Source organism: Mytilus edulis, chromosome 7 (assembly GCF_963676685.1).
Source record: "Mytilus edulis chromosome 7, xbMytEdul2.2, whole genome shotgun sequence".
Classification (NCBI taxonomy): Eukaryota; Metazoa; Mollusca; class Bivalvia; order Mytilida; family Mytilidae; genus Mytilus; species Mytilus edulis.
Genome location: NC_092350.1, coordinates 88284963 through 88304478, shown reverse-complemented (window position 1 = coordinate 88304478; position 19516 = coordinate 88284963). Strand labels below are relative to the sequence as shown.

Genomic DNA, 19516 nt, shown 5'->3' with positions numbered 1-19516 from the left:
TACACTGTTTTATTATAAATGCATGTAATTTGAAATAGTAACATACCTTTTTAAAGAATGATCATATACTATATCCTTTGTTATAATCCATTTCTCTTGTTTGTTGTAAGTTAACATGGGCTACCTCCCCAGCAACTCTTTGTGTAACATTTTCATTAATTGAATTAGTACACAAAGAGTAGCCAGAAACAGGAAAACCCATAAAATGTCCTTCTTGTAAGGTTTTCCTTTCCTTACATGTGTGTAACTCGTGTAAGTATTTCAACAAACTCTGTAAATTTTGTTCAAATTCAAAACTGAATGAGCTCCAGCCAATTTTCAAAAATAGCTTACCACAGTCAAAGGAAACCTTAATTCTGATTAGCCTAATATTTTTTCAGTCTCAAATCAAAAACTACTTATTAAAAATACAGGAAGTATTATACAATTTTGTACATTTATAATAAATAGTTAATTTTTAATTTTAGTAAAACTAAGTCATGTTATTTTACATTATAAAAATTATATTAAAAATAGATAATAATAATTTGAAGATATTTTGATATGAAAATAGGTTAAGTAATGACTAGTAATTCTTATACTAAGTAATTCCGATCACATTTTTTAAGCATTTCAAATTATTATCTAAAAACAGGCTATTTTTTCAATTTGGAATTATTTTTAATTATGTAATTTGCATGATTTCTTGTGCTTGAAATTCCATGTTTATTCTGCATTATTATTTTTAAGCATTGCATAATACTTTCCATACAATGTATGTTGTATAGATAGTTTTTTGCGCAGCACAGTACATTCTATTGAAAATGTGTTATCTACTTTGGAATAGAAAGTGTTGGGCGCCACACTGAACATTAAAATACAGAATATACATGAAATTTATAAAAAATTTCAAGCACAGGAAATTATGCAAATTCCATATAATTAAAAATATTTCTAAGTTGGAATAATTGCCTGTTTAAAGAAAATTGTTATCCAAAATTATGCAATTTTCAGACTTAAACCTACATATTGTTGTAATTGTTAAATTATAGAGTCAAATTTTATAGGAAGCATTTATTATTATATATATAATAAGCCTTATGCAAGAAAACAACATGATATAGTGCCTTAACCTACTTAGTAATAACAAGTTTTATATCCATGTTTTCAGAAGTAATTCCAGTAACTTTCATACAGCTTTTTAGTATAAATTAAAAAAAAATGTGTAGTTTTTAAATATATGACTTAATCTAAGTTATTTCTTTCTACTAAAAACAGTACGGGTAAGTTATTACCTAAATATGGATTAAGTAATTCATTTACTCAAGTGAGTAAAATTATTATGAGTATTTGTTTTAATTTAAGTATTTTTTTTTATATACACACTTTTTCAAAAAAACAATTACTTGTTTCAAGTAACTGTTTTCATATCTAGTAAAATATAAGTAATTGCTAGTAATAGTGAGTAATTGGTAAGTAATTCCTAGTAATGAGTAATAAAAAAGAATACTTAATTCAAGTAAAATATAATTACTTAGTAATATTTTTTTTTTGTGTGTACCTTCTGGTCAATACAAAACAAAAATGAGACGACTCAATATAGGAGTCTTTACGTAATAAGCGTTTAGCATTTTCTTCTTGTCTGTCTATTATCTTGAAAACATTAATATGTATAGAAAAATAGCAAAATGATCAGAAAGACAAGATCTATTAATGTATTATATTGCCGAAATGGTTGGTCAACTTCTTGTAGGAATTACAGCCTCTAAATGACTTTCACGTGAACTATTCCCGAATAAGACTGTTTTGCCGAATGTGAATTCCTATTGCTAAATTACTTGTCTCGGTATTTATATATCCAACATTTTTTCCGGTTGATTATTTTGTTATATCTTATGTTTGCTGTTGGAGTCGATGTGGTTCAGTATTTGAAAATCCAGCTTTCGGACATTGAGTTGTTACTTTCTTCTACGTGTGGGCCCTGTCTTTTATTTTCTACTGAATTCGTGTCTGTTTATTTCCTTTTGTACTTAGTTTTTGTCTGTTTATTTCATTTGTGGTATGAATTCTGTATATTAGGTACATTTCACATATTACTTTTTGTCAGTTTAGTCTAGTTTTCTCGTAGTTAGTCTACGGTGTTGTTGTGTCAGTTGTTTGTTTTCATGTGTGTTGACTGTTTGGTCATGCATGATGTTGCCTTATATTTCAGTTATTTTATTTTCATTTTCTGTATATATGTATGTAAAAGTAAAGATACAAAATCAGTTATTTTATTTATATGATTTTAAGTTTAAGCAACTATATGTACAGGATTATTTTGTTTATACACAATTTTAATTTAGAAGAAAGACAGACATGACTAGAAAATACAAATAATAACACCATTACATAAGAAATTCCATTTTGATACAATTTTTAACTTTTCTCGGTGCTGAGCTTTCTTGCGTCTGTTTTAACTGTTTTTATACGCCCGTCAAAATTTTGACGGGACGTATTATGGTATACAAATGTTCGGTGTCCGTCCGTCTGTCTGTCTGTCTGTCCGGCGTAAACATGTCGCACCGTAACTTGAGAATGACTTATCCAAATTTCATGAAACTTAATATAGTTGTTTCTTATGATGGTCAAATGATCTGTATACTTTTTGGTAAAAATAATCTTAAAACTTTTTGAGTTACGGCACTTTGTAACTAAAACAGGTGTGTGTTTTTCGCACCGTATCTCAAAAACGATTCTTGATTATGGCTTATCACTTTAAACACTTCTTAGTTATATTAATCTTAATATCTGTATACTTTTTGGTGATGATTCAAAATTTCATTTTTGAGTTATTGAGTATTTTGTAAAAAAGGGGGAGGGGGTTTTTACATGTCGCTCCATATCTCAAAAACCATTTATGATTATTGCTTAAAACATTACACATGTCTTTGTTCTATTAATCTAAATATCTGTATTCTTTTTGGTGATGATTCAAAATTTCATTTTTGAGTTATTGAGTATTTTCTAAAAAAGGGGGAGGGGTTTTTACATTTTGAACCGTATCTCAAAAATAATTTATGATTATTGCTTAAAACTTTACACACTTGTTTGTTATATTAATCAAAAGATCTGTCTTCTTTTTTTATTCAAATTTTTTTTAATGATATTTAGTTTTAAAAAAAACAGGGTGGGGTGGGGGGGGGGGGGGGGGGGCTTTCACATGTGCGGTCTTGTCTCAAAAACAATATATGGTTATTGCTTTAAACTTTCTCAGAAACTATTTATGATTATTGCATAAAACTTCCACACAAGACGTCGGGTGTATCATGCGCTCATGGCGCAGCTGTTTATTAACATTGCCATAAAAGCGGGAGACCACAAATAAAAACCAGGTTTAACACACCATATTTTCTTTAAATGTCCTGTACCAAGTCAGAAATATGGTATTTGTTATATAACAGTCCATGTTTATGTAGTTAGTGTTTGTCTTTGTGGCAGTTCTGTGTTTCTGTTGTTATGTTGCTTTCCTCTGATAGTTCATGTGCTTTCGTCGGTTTAAGTTTGTTACACGGTTTTGTCTTTGATTACTTTATGAATATTGACAATGGTATACTACTGTTGCCTTTATTCTTTATTTTTTATTGTTTGCATTTGTCTTCAAGATTTAAAAAAAAATTAGAGAAAGAATACTAACATTTAGAACAAAGTGATATGCAGGACAAGATAACAAACTATGTTCATTTTTTGTCTGTTATTTTAATTCAATTCCTTTGAGTAGTCTATGTCCGCAAATGATGGGTTTTAGAGGATCTTTAGAGACCCTTTGTTTTAAGCTTTATAATAAATTAATTAAAATTTAACAAAAATAAGTCAGATATCTAACGAATTAATCATGTCTCATTTAGGTAAAAGGTTTTTTTAGAATTAGGATGATCATGTTATGTCTTTTTTAAATATTTGATTTCAAATGTAATCAAATCTTTCAGCAAAGTTATCTTCTTGTGTTATTTTAGGTTTACAGGAAGGTGCAATGAATCAGATGCCGAGTGATATTGAACTTCAGAGATTTGCATCACGATGTGATGAAACTACTATTAGAGAGTTAGCCATACATTTTGGTATGTCTCTCCAAGAATGGGAAGACCTAAGATGTAATTTTGATCGGATTGAGGTGGTGAAGTATAGAATACTGGTCACCTGGAGAGAAAAATATTCAGGAAAATTCAGCAACATAGCAAAAGCTTTAACAGATATGGATTTACCTACCCATAAACTGTGTCAGGTAATTGAACATTTGTTGATTTGACCTTAGAGTTTACGGCCACATTCACTGATTATAATTAACTACTGATCAATTGTGTTCTAAAGTATCACATGTATTAAACACTATTATGAATAAGGGTTTTGATTGGGTTTACAGAGTTTGGAATAATGGCGAAAGAAAGATGTAAAAGGGACACAATAATTAAAAAGGAGGGGCGAAAGATACCAGAGGGACAGTCAAACTCATAGATCGAAAATAAACTGACAAGGCCATGGCTAAAAAATAAAATAAAAACAGACAACTAATAGTGCACAAGATACAACATAGAAAACTAGAAGACTATGCAACACGAACCACACCTTAAACTTGGTGACAATTATGAAGAGAAATTTGGTGCTAAAAAGAATAAAGCATTGAAATCAAACTGCTCAAAAAGATAAGGAATAGAAAAAACTATCATAAAGACATAATGAAATAAAGGACTACCCTCCAAATTCTTAAAGATTAAAATTATTATAAATAGACCACTGCCACATTACCTTGTGAGGCCAAAAAATTAAAAATATATTTGTTTCCCCTCCCCGATTGAGGTTATCAGGGTATGGGTAGGTAGGTAGGCAAATCATTTTATTTTATTTCTTGATATAATTTTTCTATATTGAATTCAAACGGTAAGATAAGTCAAGAAAAGTGGGGTATTCCCTGTATTCAGTGTACACCCCAGTTTTCTGGTGTTAAAAACAGTATACACTGGGACCTTCTTTTTTTTATGATTCATTTTATGGTATGAAATCTACAAAAGCACACATTCTTCATGGGATAACAATGTTGAATGAAAGCAAGTGTTTAATTGGTTAACAATCAAGCTTATTTCAAGTCTAATTTGATGCAAAACTCACAACAAAACAATTCCTGTGTTCACCAATTCATACCTTGATTATCAATTATGAGATGACAAAAAAGATATGTTAATGACTTGGAAATTAAAATTTAATGAATAAAAACTTTCAATAGAAGTGAACATAATTCAGTTATGTTCAGTTACACCTGGATCATGCAGCTTGGTCAATTAATTCCTAAACAAAAGATTTGTATGTTTGTCGAGTTCTAAAAAAAAACAAGGCTTCACTTATATGTTTTGTTGTTCCTAGAATACTTTAAGTATTTACAAATTCAACTCATGCATTTATAACTTAAAACGTGCCCTTTTGTAAATTTCATGCCATAAATTGAAAAATAAAATCACATTTAAACTGGTCTTGTTTACACCAGAAATCAGGGAGGTTCCCTGAAAGCAGGGAATTCACGTGTCCAACATTTTCTGACTTGTGTCCAACCTGTTCGAAGTCAAAGACAAAGTAGATTGATTTCAAAGCACGATTCAGACCATTTTTACTCAAAGATTTATATCCTTTAAACAGGAACAGAGGTAAAAGACAAAGCCAATCAAGGTGCACTCAGTATGTTGAAAGATGCTTCAGATTTTTAATTTTCAAATATATCAAATCGTGTGGCAAGGCATTATGTTTGTTGTCTTCCTTGATTCCGAATCATATAGACGCTTCAATGCAAAAATACCTTGATTTAAAACGCTTGTTGAATACAGCATCGGAAAGGTATGACAAAAAACCAATGCACGTTTACTACAGCATCGGAAAGATATCACCAAAAACCAACATAGCAAAATTAAATTTTGAACAAGAATGGCCGATAAAATTTTTCGAGTCGCGGCGATTTTTCCGGGTCGGTGGTGGGAGAAAAAACAATATTTTATTTTTGGCCTGACCTTTTTTCAAGCATTTTCAATTACATTGGACTTTGTTTCCTTTCTTTCTTTGTGTGTTTGTTTGGTTTGTGCTGATCTGAGAAGTTGGTCCCTTGCCATCTACTTTGTTTTCAAGTTTGTTCCTTTTATCTTGTGATGTATAACCCCAACCAATATAAAAAAGAAGATGTGGTATGATTGCCAATGAGACAACTATCCACAAAAGACAAAAATGACACAGACATTAACAACTATAGGTCACCGTACGGCCTTCAACAATGAGCAAAGCCCATACCGCATAGTCAGCTATGAAAGGCCCCGATAAGACAATGTAAAACAATTCAAACGAGAAAACTAACGGCCTTATTTACGTAAAAAAATGAACAAAAAACAAATATGTAACACATAAACAAACAATCTTATTTAGTGGTTGTTCGCTCACTAATATGTTTTCTGCTGAAGTTAGTTAAATAGAAACTACGTGTGATAGATCAATTATATTTTGTATGGAGATAATTACTATCAGCTTGAAGACTATTTTGATACTCTGTCCCTTTGGACAGTGACTTTAAAATTGATTAGCAATTTTCTTATTCTTAGTTTGATAGGATCTACATGTGTCAGATCAATGATATTTTGAATGAAGTTGCATAAATACTATCAGTTCATATCAGTTCATGTCTATGTTAAGGCTCTGCACACTAGGTCACGGTCCAGAGACTTTGAATTATTTAGCAATTGCCAATGATAATTTTTTTCTGCCTAAGGGTGTACTTGGCTGACCTAAGGTAAAATTAGATAAATCAAGAAAATTAAAAATTGATACATTAAGCTGGAAGATTTTTAGTTAAGGATACAAATAAGCTATAAATATTGATAGGTCATGGAGCTCCGTTGCTAGATATTTGATTTATAAAATATGTTGTGAAAAGGCTGACTCAGACTTTTACTCTATATTTGCATTGATATTATTTTGGTCTCCAATCAAAAGAAATAAAATCAAGAATTTGCTTAAATTTTGTCAAATGACCTTTTATGAGCTTTTTAGTCTTATGTTAAAAGATAAATAGTTGTTATAGGTAAACTATGTTTACCTTGTATCGTATGGTAAAACACCAAGGAGTCCTAACATTTATATATAATGAGTAATCACGAGAAAACACCTTGCTTTAACTTAATTGTCCTTGAAAAGCTATGTAGTTGAAGTTCAGTTATTCATTTCCTAAACAACAAGTATCAAAATAAAAGTGGTTCAACCTCTTGCTACATAAGTCCATGATACAGGTAATGTAAATTGAACTCAATTAAACGTTTGTATGCCCCATTTTAGGTGATATGTTTTCTGGACTATGTGTACGTTCGTTCGTTTGTTCGCCCATTCGTTCGTCAGTCGGTCTCGCTTCAAGTTACAATTTTTGGTCGAGGTAGTGTTTTGATGAAGTTTTAATCCAATCAACTTGAAACTTAGTACACATGTTCCCTATGATATAATCTTTCTAATTTTATTGCCAATTTAGAGTTTTAAACCCGTTTTTACTGTCCACTGAACATTCTTGTTCTGATTTATTTTCAGGTTGTGTTCAACTTATAATTTAATACATGTGATATATGGTTTGTAGATTGGGTGTTATATGAAAATTAGGAGCTATGGTATCATTCCCAATGAGACGACTATCCAACAAAGTTCAAATGAAGTTGGTGTATGCAATTATAGACAACCATGTAGCCTTCAACAATGAAAATATTCCTATACCGTACAATCGTTTATAAAAGGCTTGACATGAGAAATGTGAAACAATATATTAAAAAACCGCCTAATTTATAACAGAACAGTTTACGAAAAACAGATATGACAGACTTGAACAAACGACAACTAATGAACTATAGGCTCTTGAATACGCCACGTAAACAATGTGGTGGGGTTAAACATGTTAATGAGCTCTCAACCATTGCCCTTTTTTGTCGTAGATGTTTGTGTAGAGTTTCGGTGAAGCACTGAAATATCTCAATCTAAAAAACATTTATTGCTTTCCTTTGGGTAAATGTCAGCAGTGTATTTAGACAAACTTTATTTTTTAACGAAAAGTATCGATATCATCAAGATAATGGAAAGTATTGTTGAAATGATCAAATACATTGAATTTTAACAGGTCTTTACTGAGTTTGGTTGTTAAGTGTGGTAAATAACAGTATAGTAACAATTTGCTTTTAAAGGCACAATTTGTTCCAATGGGAATATCAACAACATATCGATTAACCTATATTGCCAACACGTACATCAATGCTGTAAAGGAGAACATTTACGGCTTCACTGAATCTATAAGGGTTTGAACCAAATTGTGTATTTTTTAATTCCCTGCTTGCACTTTTTGATCTTGAATGTTTGCTAGGTAGTGAAAACTGTTGATTATAGACATATAAGCAACACGACGGGTGCCACATGTGGAGCAGGATCTGCTTACCCTTCCGGAGCACCTGAGATTACCCCTAGTTTTTTGGTGGGGTTCGTGTTGTTTATTCTTTAGTTTTCTATGTTGTGTCGTGTGTGTTGTTTTTCGTTTGTGCTTTTCATTTTTAGCCATGGCGTTGTTAGTTTGTTTTAGATTGATGAGTTTGACTGTCCCTTTGGTATCTTTCGTCCCTCTTTTAAATAAAAAAATTATTCCATAGTTCACTAAAAAAAAATTCAAACTAGCAAATATGTGTTGAAATCGCTAAAATTGCTTTCTCAGTACAGGTAGGTTTACTCGGTTTTTAATTTGAGATCCCACATATAAAGTTACAAAAAAATATTTTGTACCAAACGTGGGTCTTATAATTATATATTTACAACTAGTATGTAACCAATTAAGAACTGATTGAACTTTATAACTTTTATTAGAGTGACTAGTTTCGTGCCGTCTACCATTTAGATAGGTGTTCATGTATGTCATTTTATCTACAATAAAACTTTAATTTCACTGCACAACTATATACAGTAACATATACAACTTAGATTTTTTTATATATTACTTGGAGATCACATAACCTTGTTTTGATTGTTATTGCCTGTTAGGCAGCAATATGTTTACAAAAAAAAATAAAAGGTTTGATTAGATTTCTTTTTTAACAGAATTTAAATTATATTACAGATAAGAAGAGTTATAAAAAGAGAATGTGGTATGTATTGCTTATATCTGTGTTTGTAATTGTTAACACAGACACGATAAGGGTTTTAATGTTGAGACAGGAAGACTTGTCAAGTGTTATGACAGGTAGTTGTATATCCATAAAACCAGTGCCGTCTCACAATCCTCCGACAAAGGTACACACAACTATTTCAAGTCGAAATCAAAGTTCTAAAAAATGTTAAGTTCAGGGTCAATAATCTATCTATCTGTTCGTCAGTTTGTAATATGTATGTCTCTCTGTTAGTCAATTTGTTTCCATATTCATTTTAAATTTCTTGCAGGATATATTTTGTAATATTTTGTGTTGTCTGGAAAGTACTTATTTGTTTGTCAAGAATGAAGATGGAATATTGTTCGGAAAGGTTTCTTGAAAACGTAAAATTTCCAAAAGTTAAGTTTGTCTGAGAATATATAAGCCATCTTAACACTAATTCTAATGAATGTGTCTGTGTACTGATAAGGTTTTTGTCTGGGAAACATGGTTTATTGATTAAGTGGATTGAGTTTTTAACTAGTTTTTTACTACTCAAGTCTTTTTGTATGTTGTTTTTATTCATATATCTACCTTATGAGTTAATATGAAATAAGAATTAGGCTTCAGTAATCCATACAGTTAAACAGGTTTTCAGACAGCATCAATGAATCCTTGCCATAAACATAAAGCAGGTGGCGGATTGGACGTGTTTCTTATTTCTACCCCAGCCCACTTCTTTCGTTAATCTTGAACATTTAAATGCTTTCTGCATTAACAGTTTTATCTGTTTTAGCTCGCTTAAAGATTTTCGTTATACTATGTATATTTAGGTAAATACAGCTTCGAAGGGCTTGTTGCTGCATTACTCGAAGTTTAGGAAATACATATCAATTAGATCTTGATGCTTTTTTGCCCTGTACATTTTTTTACTTTACATTGGAGTTGCTTTTGAAGAAGGCAGTTGAAAGATACGAGGGTTTAATTTTCCATTTCAGAAATACTAGAAACAATGGGTCATTTCAGTTTTATTCAGTATAGTTATATGGTTTTACATATATTTGACTGAGTTCATCTGAATTTATTTTCCAAACTATTTATTTTTATTTCTCTCTCATTTTGATATAATATAGATTTTGATACCTTACTTATAATAACGTTGCACAACGAAAAATTATGCGCCTTCACATCTAATCCTTTTGTCTATACGCAGTCAGTCATTGACAATTATATCAATTTTCATTTATGTCATATTAAAGCCAAAATACACAGACTATATTCTTCCTCGGCAAAAGTGTTTTTTGTTCCAAAAAAGAATTTAAACAATAACTTTTAACACTATTTTATATATCCCATGCATAGATTACCGTATTTGGCACAACTTTTTTGGAATTTTGGATCCTCAATGTTTTACAACTTTGTACTTTTTTGCTATATATTTTTTTTTATATGAGCGTCACTGATGAGTCTTATGTAGACGAAACGCGCGTATGTCGTACTGAATTATAATACTGGTACTTTTGATAACTATTTTATAAAGAGTCCAATTTGAAATTGCATATCCAGAAAACTGTGTCGGGATTGTTTGTTATGAATTTAATGTTTCCTCATCAAACACAAAGTCTGATTATTTATTTGTTATGTGTGTTTTCTTAATTATTAAAAAAACGTTAAAAAGAACCAATCTCAAAGTTTAGTAATTAAAAAATATCTTGGATTATTGCTCTTTCATTGACATGCATTATATTTGTCCCTTCATCTTTTTTTTTGTTTCCTGTTTGCTGTATGACAAATCATTTAAGTTATTTTGATGGTCAAAATAAAGTTCACATCTAAGATACTTCATTTCACAGCTTAGACACCTGGCCAGCTCTACAATTTTAAATGATGTTAAAAGATCCCAATTCGAATTTTTCTTATCACCTTCTAACACTTTATACTTTCTAAATTTCCGATAATTGTACCTGTCCAATAAAATGTCTTCTTGGTGTACTTGGATTGAAGTTTCAATGTCTTTTATTTAATTTTGGACTTCACTACTTCGATTATGTCCCATACATAATTTAATGTAGTTAATTTAATGCCCCATTTAAAATTTTATTATCTTTGACTACATTTTATTTTGTGTTAGAAACCTATAACATGTCTTCAAATTAATCTCAATTGAAATTCAGACAGCATCAAGCTTGAATATTGCGTCCAAATTTGCCTTGATATATGAAGATGTGGTGTGAGTGCCAATGAGACAACTCTCCATCCAAAATTATAATTTATAAAAGTTAACCATTATAGGTCAATGTACGGCCTTCAACACTGTTAAAGGTTCGAAGTCTGTGCTCTTATCAGCCTGCGCTTGTGGGATTGGTGAAGCATTTTATTTAACAATGCTATGCCTTTTTGGAGATAATATTAACACTTTTCCTGTTTTACAGTCTACTTTGTTATTTGTGATGAGTTTTATAGCAACTTACAGAACTTTGACTACACAGTAGATTTGTCTTATGATTTATATTTATCTAAACAGAAATCGATGAAATATACATGGATTGGATTCCAACAGATGAAATTCTAGATGCTCTTGCACAAGTTATAGGTGTGTTATCCTTCCAACTGGGTATAGAATTAGAGTTACCGATAACATCAATAGATATTATACAGCATGATAATGGACGGAATTTAGTTGCACAGTGTAAACAAATATTATTTCAATGGAGAGTTCAGGGGGTCAGGCCTACCATAGGCGTTCTGGTTCAAGCTCTGCTTAATGTTGGAAGAGGTACCAAATGTTTAGAAGAGATCATTAAAACTGTTGGAGTGAAGAAATATGAGCCACAAAAAGAAGGAAAATTAAAAACATTTCTTAAAAAACTGAATCCTTTTCAGAAGAAGAAATAGTACAGACATTTTTTAATTGGAATTTTATAATCAAGACTTACACCATCCTTTTGCTTTGCCATCAGGAGACGATTGCAATAGCACCTGGTGTAGTCTTATCTTTGTGTAAAAAAATATTCAAATTCTGGCAAACTAAATTTCAATACTGGCATAGATGATGAGTTTATATTCAACCTAATTATAAACAGTTAACATAGTAAGATAGACTACATAATCAAATTAACTTTTTTTCTACAAAGGAAACTGTTTTACATTTGTGAACTTTCCAATTTCATGTTGCACTTCTCGCATCACCAGAAAATAGGGTACTGTAAATTCATAATTTATTGCAGTTATTTTTTTGGTGTCGCAAAATTGTTTGGGAACTGTAATGATAAGAACTCGTATTATGATATCCGATAATCGGGTTTTTCTACACACTGATATTATAAAACATCAGTAGAAAGCAACAATGTGAACCTTTTTGATGAGTTAGGGCAGCAAGGTGCTAACAAACTTCACATTGTGTCCAGCGCTTGATATACTACGATATCTATAGATTGCACTTTGTAAATACAGCTGTTCTTCAACCAACACCAATTTTGGGGAGATATACAGTATCCAATGATAATTAATTTGTTTGACATACTGGTTCCCATATATGGTGTCTATGTTTCATCTCGTAGAGACATAACTTGGGATACCAGTAAATATACATATGCATATCGGTCAAATTGAAATATATGTAAAACATAAAGTACAAGAAGGGGTAGTATACAGAATTTGAGTGTAAGTATAAACTCTCAGAAGTTCAGGGCATATATATACGTTGACAATATTCCGAATAGCCCTATATTTTGACCATTGAAAAAAAAGTTGTGCATATAACTTTCCTTTCTAGGATACATTTTGTTTCAAAACTGCTTTGAACTAGCTGTCAGTAACTGCGAGATATCCGTATTTCCCCTTTTTAGCTCACCTGGCCAATAGGTCTAAGTCAGCTATTGTCATAACTTGGTGTTTGTCATCAATCGTCCATCGTCGACTTTTTACTTTACAAAAATCTACAGCTCTGAAACTACTGAACCAATTTTAGCCACATTTGACCACCATCATCATTGTACTGTATTGACGATTTTTACCATTTTTTTGTGTTTTGCCTTATTTGATAAAAAATCATAATAGATATATAGACACTATGATACTCATACCACATGTTCCTATATCTACTAAAAAAAATGAGCAGCAAGACAGGATCTACTTACAAGCCAAGGTATGCCATTGTAGTTAGTGGATTTTCATTTCTAAAAGGATTTTTTAAACCCTCTTTTGTGTTTTGAGTAAAAACAAAAGGAGACACAGAGAGCACCTAAACAGATTTATAAATGGTCAGCAATGCAAGATTAACGAAACAGAGAGTCTTGCAATGAACTCCATTATCGTTTTCCAGATTTGAGAGTGTCCTTTGTTGAATATGCTCATAGACCAAGGTGAACGACACAGGCTCTTTAAACCCTCATATAGTTTTACCAAGAAACCTCCATTGTATGAGAATAAAATCATTTCTTGCAGTGTCACACAAAATAAGTAAATATAGGAATGATGTATATATTGTATTTGTTTACTACAGTAATGTATTAGATTGTGTCCTTACATTTATCTAACAAATTGACTCATATCAAGGATAACATTGTGTTCCAATGTAGCTGTTCGTACACTTATTTTCCACTATTGTTGTAGATCGTGTCATTGTTACACACGTTTGACAAATTCCATCATGTAAATAAAAGCATATTGAATTGTTTATAACTTATTTGTATATATATGTTATTCCATTGATGTATAATGTGTCATTGTAGCATATGTTTGACATTTTGTATCTTGTAAATAGACGTGTTAGAAATTTCGACACTACTGCTGGCGCTCGTGTTGAATGGAAGATGAATACAATATGATAAGGGGGTCATCTCTAAAAGAAAAAAAACTATATTGATTTTATTACCTATATGACCACTAAAATACTTTATTTATAGTATGCAAATCAATCATTTTTAAAGACCCCACATTACTGACTAAATGACGTGAAATACAAGTATTGGAGATAATTTAAACCATTCATGTTACTGTAATTATTTGATTAAACAATGCATTAAAAAATATAATATAACAATTAACCAAATGTTGCCTTTTGTGGAGAAAGGGGGATGGGATTTTATTTAAGGGGAGGTGGAGGGGCAGGTTTTTATTTTAGTTTCAGAATCAACACACTCTTGCAAATAATAAAGAGTTTTGTCCCGCCTTATCTCCCGATGGAAACAAACCATCGTTTTACTGTCATTCTGGAACGATTTAAAAAAAAAAAGGATAACGCAATTTATTTTGGAAACTAGACACATGTTCCCCTTTTACACAAGATGAATACTCGATGATTTATTCTAAAATGCAAATATGGGATATTGTGGTCACGTGCCTTCAACATAAGTATTCAGTTGCATTGGTTAAATACGCATATATCTCAGTTTGTTTCTCAACAAGTTCGGCCCACAATTCAACTAGTTGATTTAGTTCGTTCCTTTGATGTCTCCAAAAAGTTCCAAACGACCCGGTTTATCTTTAAACGTCTCATTGTGTGATCATCAAACACACAACACTCTGATATTCCTTTATTTAAATTTTTATATTTCTTTCGCTCGGTGTTTTCCGGCTTAATTGATGTCTCTTATATGGTGTAACAATTAAGTTGACTTTTGACCGCTGAATATTAAAATGAATTTGTTTCTAGATATTCATAAGGGTAAAGTATATGTTAAGTTACGTCGAAATCGATTCTAGAGTAATAACAAAGATATTTAATAAATTACAATTCTAACAGTAACCTTGACCTTTGACTTCGAAAGTTTATAGGATTCTAGATATTCATAAGAACTAATTATTACAAAGTTTGGTCAAAATCATTGAATGATTGAATATAAAGTGTTAACAAGGGTGTGACGGACGAAAGTTGACAAACTGACGGACAGACGGTATCGAAACAAGATCCCCTCTTATTGTGTTACCGAGATGATAAAAACCATCTGAATAGGAAATACAAACACATATTATTTTAAATGATGGCAATGGGGGTGGGGATACACGAATGGTATTTAGTGTATTTACATAAATGAAAGCCAGTTTTAGGGTATACGATTGTAGCTGCGGAAAACAATGTCAACTGAATCTAAAGTTTTTTTTTAATGTCTTGATAACTTTTTTATTTCTTAAGTAGACACAAAGAACTAATACCAGTACTGAATGCTAGCGCAAAGTAAATAACAATATCATCTGAATTTTTAAATCAACCTTGAACTATATATTAGTTGTTAAAATGACTTGGAGCTAGCTTTCGATGAATGGAAGTTTTATTACATGTATAAAAAAAGTGATTCAATTGTCATTGTTTTTCAGTTCAGAATTAGCAATTTGTAAACACAGATTAGCAATTCATGAACACAGATTAGCAAATCAGGAACACAGATTAGCAAATCAGGAACACAGATTAGCAATCCGAGATGACGGTTTTTCAATCCGATAGTCACGGGTTCATTATTTTTAGTGTTCGTTTATGGCTTTCGTAGTTATTCGACTACATTCTATTACCATTTGTTAACACAACCTTAATATCAAGATAAATATTAATTGATCTAAAAACGTATCTATTCATTCTATTGGTTCTTAAAAGAATTAGTTTATTCCTTCGTACTTTAATAATTATAATTGTTTACGATTAATCTCAGAGGTATCAAACACACCTATCCATACAGGTAACACACATATTTAGTGTGAGATGGTCCCCACACCATATTGTATTCATCTTCCATCCAACACGAGCGCCAGCAGTAGTGTCTTCTTTCCGAAGACGTCTATGAAAAGCATTTTGTTCCACTTTTAATAAATGAATTGATACATTGAATTGTTTATAACTTGTTTGTAAATATATAGTGTTCTATTGATGTAGAGTGTGTCATTGTAGCATATGTTTGACATTTTGTATCTTGTAAATAAAAACATTTATTCCACTTTTAATAAATTAATAAATAAATTGATACATTGAATTGTCTATAACTTGTTTGTATATATATATATATTGTACTATTGATGTAGAGTTTGTCATTGTTACATATGTTTGACGTTTTGTATCTTGTAAATAAAAGCATTTTGTTCCACCTTTAATAAATGAATTGGTACATAACTGATGTTTTAGTAATATGTTGTATGCTTTTGGTAAATGACATGGCTTAATAAATTGAGGGCCAAGATGAATAATTTGCAATCAAAATCTATAACTTGAAGAAAAACAGACCATCCAAGACGAAAGGAAAAACAAGAGAAAAACCAAACGCAATCACAACAATCTTTACAATACAAATTATCAAATTTTCAAAAGGTATTGTAGAACTTTGGAACTTTGGTACTTTGGAACTTGGAAATACATCATACAAAATAATACGACAGTCACAACAAACTTTAGCAATATTTTGTTAATATCAACAAGGACTAAAATTAATGTTTTTGTATTGGAGAAGAAATAGTCTACCTCATAAGTGACAACTAACTCCGTGGCAAATACAAATAATTAATAAAAGACAACAACAATATACAATAGTCACTACAACATTAAAGCAAAACACGCACTTTGTCTGTTAACACCAAAGGCCGAACAGAACCAAACATGTCCTCCATTGTTCTTTAAGAGTATACGTTAAAAAGGTAGTTCCAATTAAGACTTATGATAAATGTAGACATCATATATTGGTTTATCATCTGAAGACAATCTGCTGGTATGAAATGTAAAGACAGATGAAAAGCATATAATGATATTTTGGTCGACTAATTAGCATATAAGTCCAACCTTAAAAATATGTTTGTTTGCAGTTTTCCGACTGTACCTTCAGACTGAAGGGTCGGTAGGTAGGAAAAATATTTTATTTTATCAGCCAAAATACAGTTTAAACAAGCAGTTACACTAAACCAAGTTTCTTGTGAAGAAAAAAAAAACATTTTAAAACAACAAACACTAGACATGCTGAAAACCAACATCAAATGAACAGGCATTTTCAGATAATAAACTTTTTAACCAAAACTGAAACTTTAACATAGTGTCATTATCCAATTTATGACATAACATATATGGTATAATTATTAAATACTGGAACACTTATAAACAAGGAATATCATTATGACTAGAACTGTTTTAAAGAAATATATTCAGACATGTATGCTTCTTGACTAGAATCACTGAATGTTTTCATAAGTAGAGTATTTTCATCAGAAAAATGTAGATATTAAAGATTTATAAGACAATGTATTAAAGAGTGTATTTTTTAATAAAAAAAAATAACCATTGAATCTTCCTCAATTGAAAAAAAAGGCAACTTGAAAAAAAAGTATTAAGACATTCGACTGTTTTCATATTTCTAACAATATTAAATCATATGTGATAAGGTTATATTTTTGCCAGGCTTTAATGAAAACCAAAGAAATCTAAAGTTTGGGGTGAAATCCATAGCACCCCATTAAAAGTAAATGGTCTGTACTGAAATGTTTTTAATGCATAACAAACATTGGCAGCATAGCTCCTAAGGACATGTTTTAATAGAATTTACACAGGCCACACAGTTTGGGTATATTTAATATTGTAAGAAAGAGAATAATTGCAATGAGTGGGGCAGCCCCCCTTATCCTAAAGGAGCATACTCATTGCAATCGAAGATAGATTTAATGTAGAGAGAGTATATTTTTTTTTCAAGCTAACCATTCATTTTCTCTACATCTTTGGGTAGTTAGGGTTGCTTCTTATTGATTTGGCATGATCTATATCCATTAACATTTCAAATGAGCCCTTCCTCCGTACAGGCGTGTTTACAGATTTCCATGAAGATTTAAGTCACGGAGGAGTTGTTTCATCTTTGTCGTCTTCACAACGATTTGTAGAAAATATGCCATTATACTTCAAGCTGCTGTCGAATTATTTAACCACTGAAATTGGTTCCATAAAGTCAGGCTCCACAGATTCTGTACCCGATTTGTTTGAGACAGAATGGTTATCGTGTCAGTAATGAATATCCGCTGCATCATCGTCAATGATATCATCACACATCATTACATGTGCCTGAATCTGTATAAACAGTTTACTAATAAACTTTTTTGTTTGTTATTTGTCTTAAAATTGACACGAGACGACAGCGTAAAGTACTCCTCCGTGACTTCATGGATACCTGTAAACAATTTCCATGTGCTTTATCATTAAATGGTCACATGAACGCTTGACGGGAAGCTAAGAAAAACCGAACTTGAAATGCGTAATTGACCCAGACTTTAAATCATTTCCGGAAAGGACCCAAAGTTCCGGATCGCGTCAATAGACGTATTAAAAACAATTTCTCCAAATTTAAAGCAATTAAATTTTCACAGTCGGGAGGATTTTCAAGGGTCGGTCGGTAAACTGCAAACAAACAATATTTTAATTTAAGCCTAAGAGTATACATCATGGACCAACGCAGATAGATTGTTATCAGCATTATAAACTGAAATCTACCAAACAAACAGCAAATCAGATTATCAACAAAACAAATGTCAATAAAGTACGAAGCAAGTAACAAATACGTTTGGGGGAGGCAGCGCTTGTTGGAACGTGGGTGCGTTACACTTTACAAATCAATATGTGTCCCTGACATACACTAATTATTAAACTGCACAGAGGAGTAATTGCATTATAATATACAACCCCACTGACAACTTAGTTCTTGTGTATGCTAATTGCGACCTTCGTGTACATTGATTGGTAGATACTTAAAATTTGAAATAATTTGTCAAAACTGCAGATTTGAGCTATCAGCAGTATTCATATATGTGAATTGATGTTGTAAGATATGTTGTGTACATAGATAGCTAGTTTATTCTCATAAAACCATGCAAGTACAAAGGTTACAGAGAAGTTAAAAAAAAAGTATACATAAAAATAAAAAATGCATTAAAAATGCATAAAACTCTAAATTTCGGATGAAATAACATATAAAAGAATATATATTTAGACTTGTATAGTCAAATGTAAAAGCTTAAATTGTATAAAGAAATACTTTCTGTAAGTATGTTAAATAAATTATGGTTGTTAAGAAGGAGTGAGCTTACTATTAATACATCTTATAAAATTGCAGAGGTTTCTTAGTGTCTTTTGGTTTTTTTTTTAATTAAACAGTTTGTTGAATGTAAAAATGTTATGACAAGCTGTAATTATGTACAAATCATAATTTATAATCAAGTATGGGCTCAGTATCTATCAAATTGTACAACATGTGTTGTATTTTTTTGTCCTGCTCTAACGGCCTTTGTGAATAACGTACAAATTGAGGAAAGCATCACGTTCATAGATAACAAACCTTTATAAAACTTTCACTTAATCTGTATAAAAGTATTTAACAATGATTGCTTCACCTGATTCATTTCGTATGCATCACCTAAAAAGAATTGACCAC

The 19516-nt window shown here is 31.1% G+C and overlaps 2 protein-coding genes across 2 annotated transcripts in view; both read left to right on the top strand.

Moving 5' to 3' along the window:
• The window catches only part of LOC139482719 (uncharacterized), a 63449-nt gene extending 54018 nt beyond the window's left edge, over window positions 1–9431 (top strand). Inside the window, exons 9-10 of the mRNA XM_071266785.1 lie at window positions 3975–4243; window positions 9122–9431. Of these exons, the coding sequence (XP_071122886.1) occupies window positions 3975–4243; window positions 9122–9178 (326 nt within the window). The 3' untranslated portion in view covers window positions 9179–9431. The remainder of the gene's footprint in view (window positions 1–3974; window positions 4244–9121) is intronic.
• Window positions 1–19516, top strand: part of LOC139483478 (uncharacterized) — a 766788-nt gene that overhangs the window by 564293 nt on the left and 182979 nt on the right. The window lies entirely within an intron of this gene.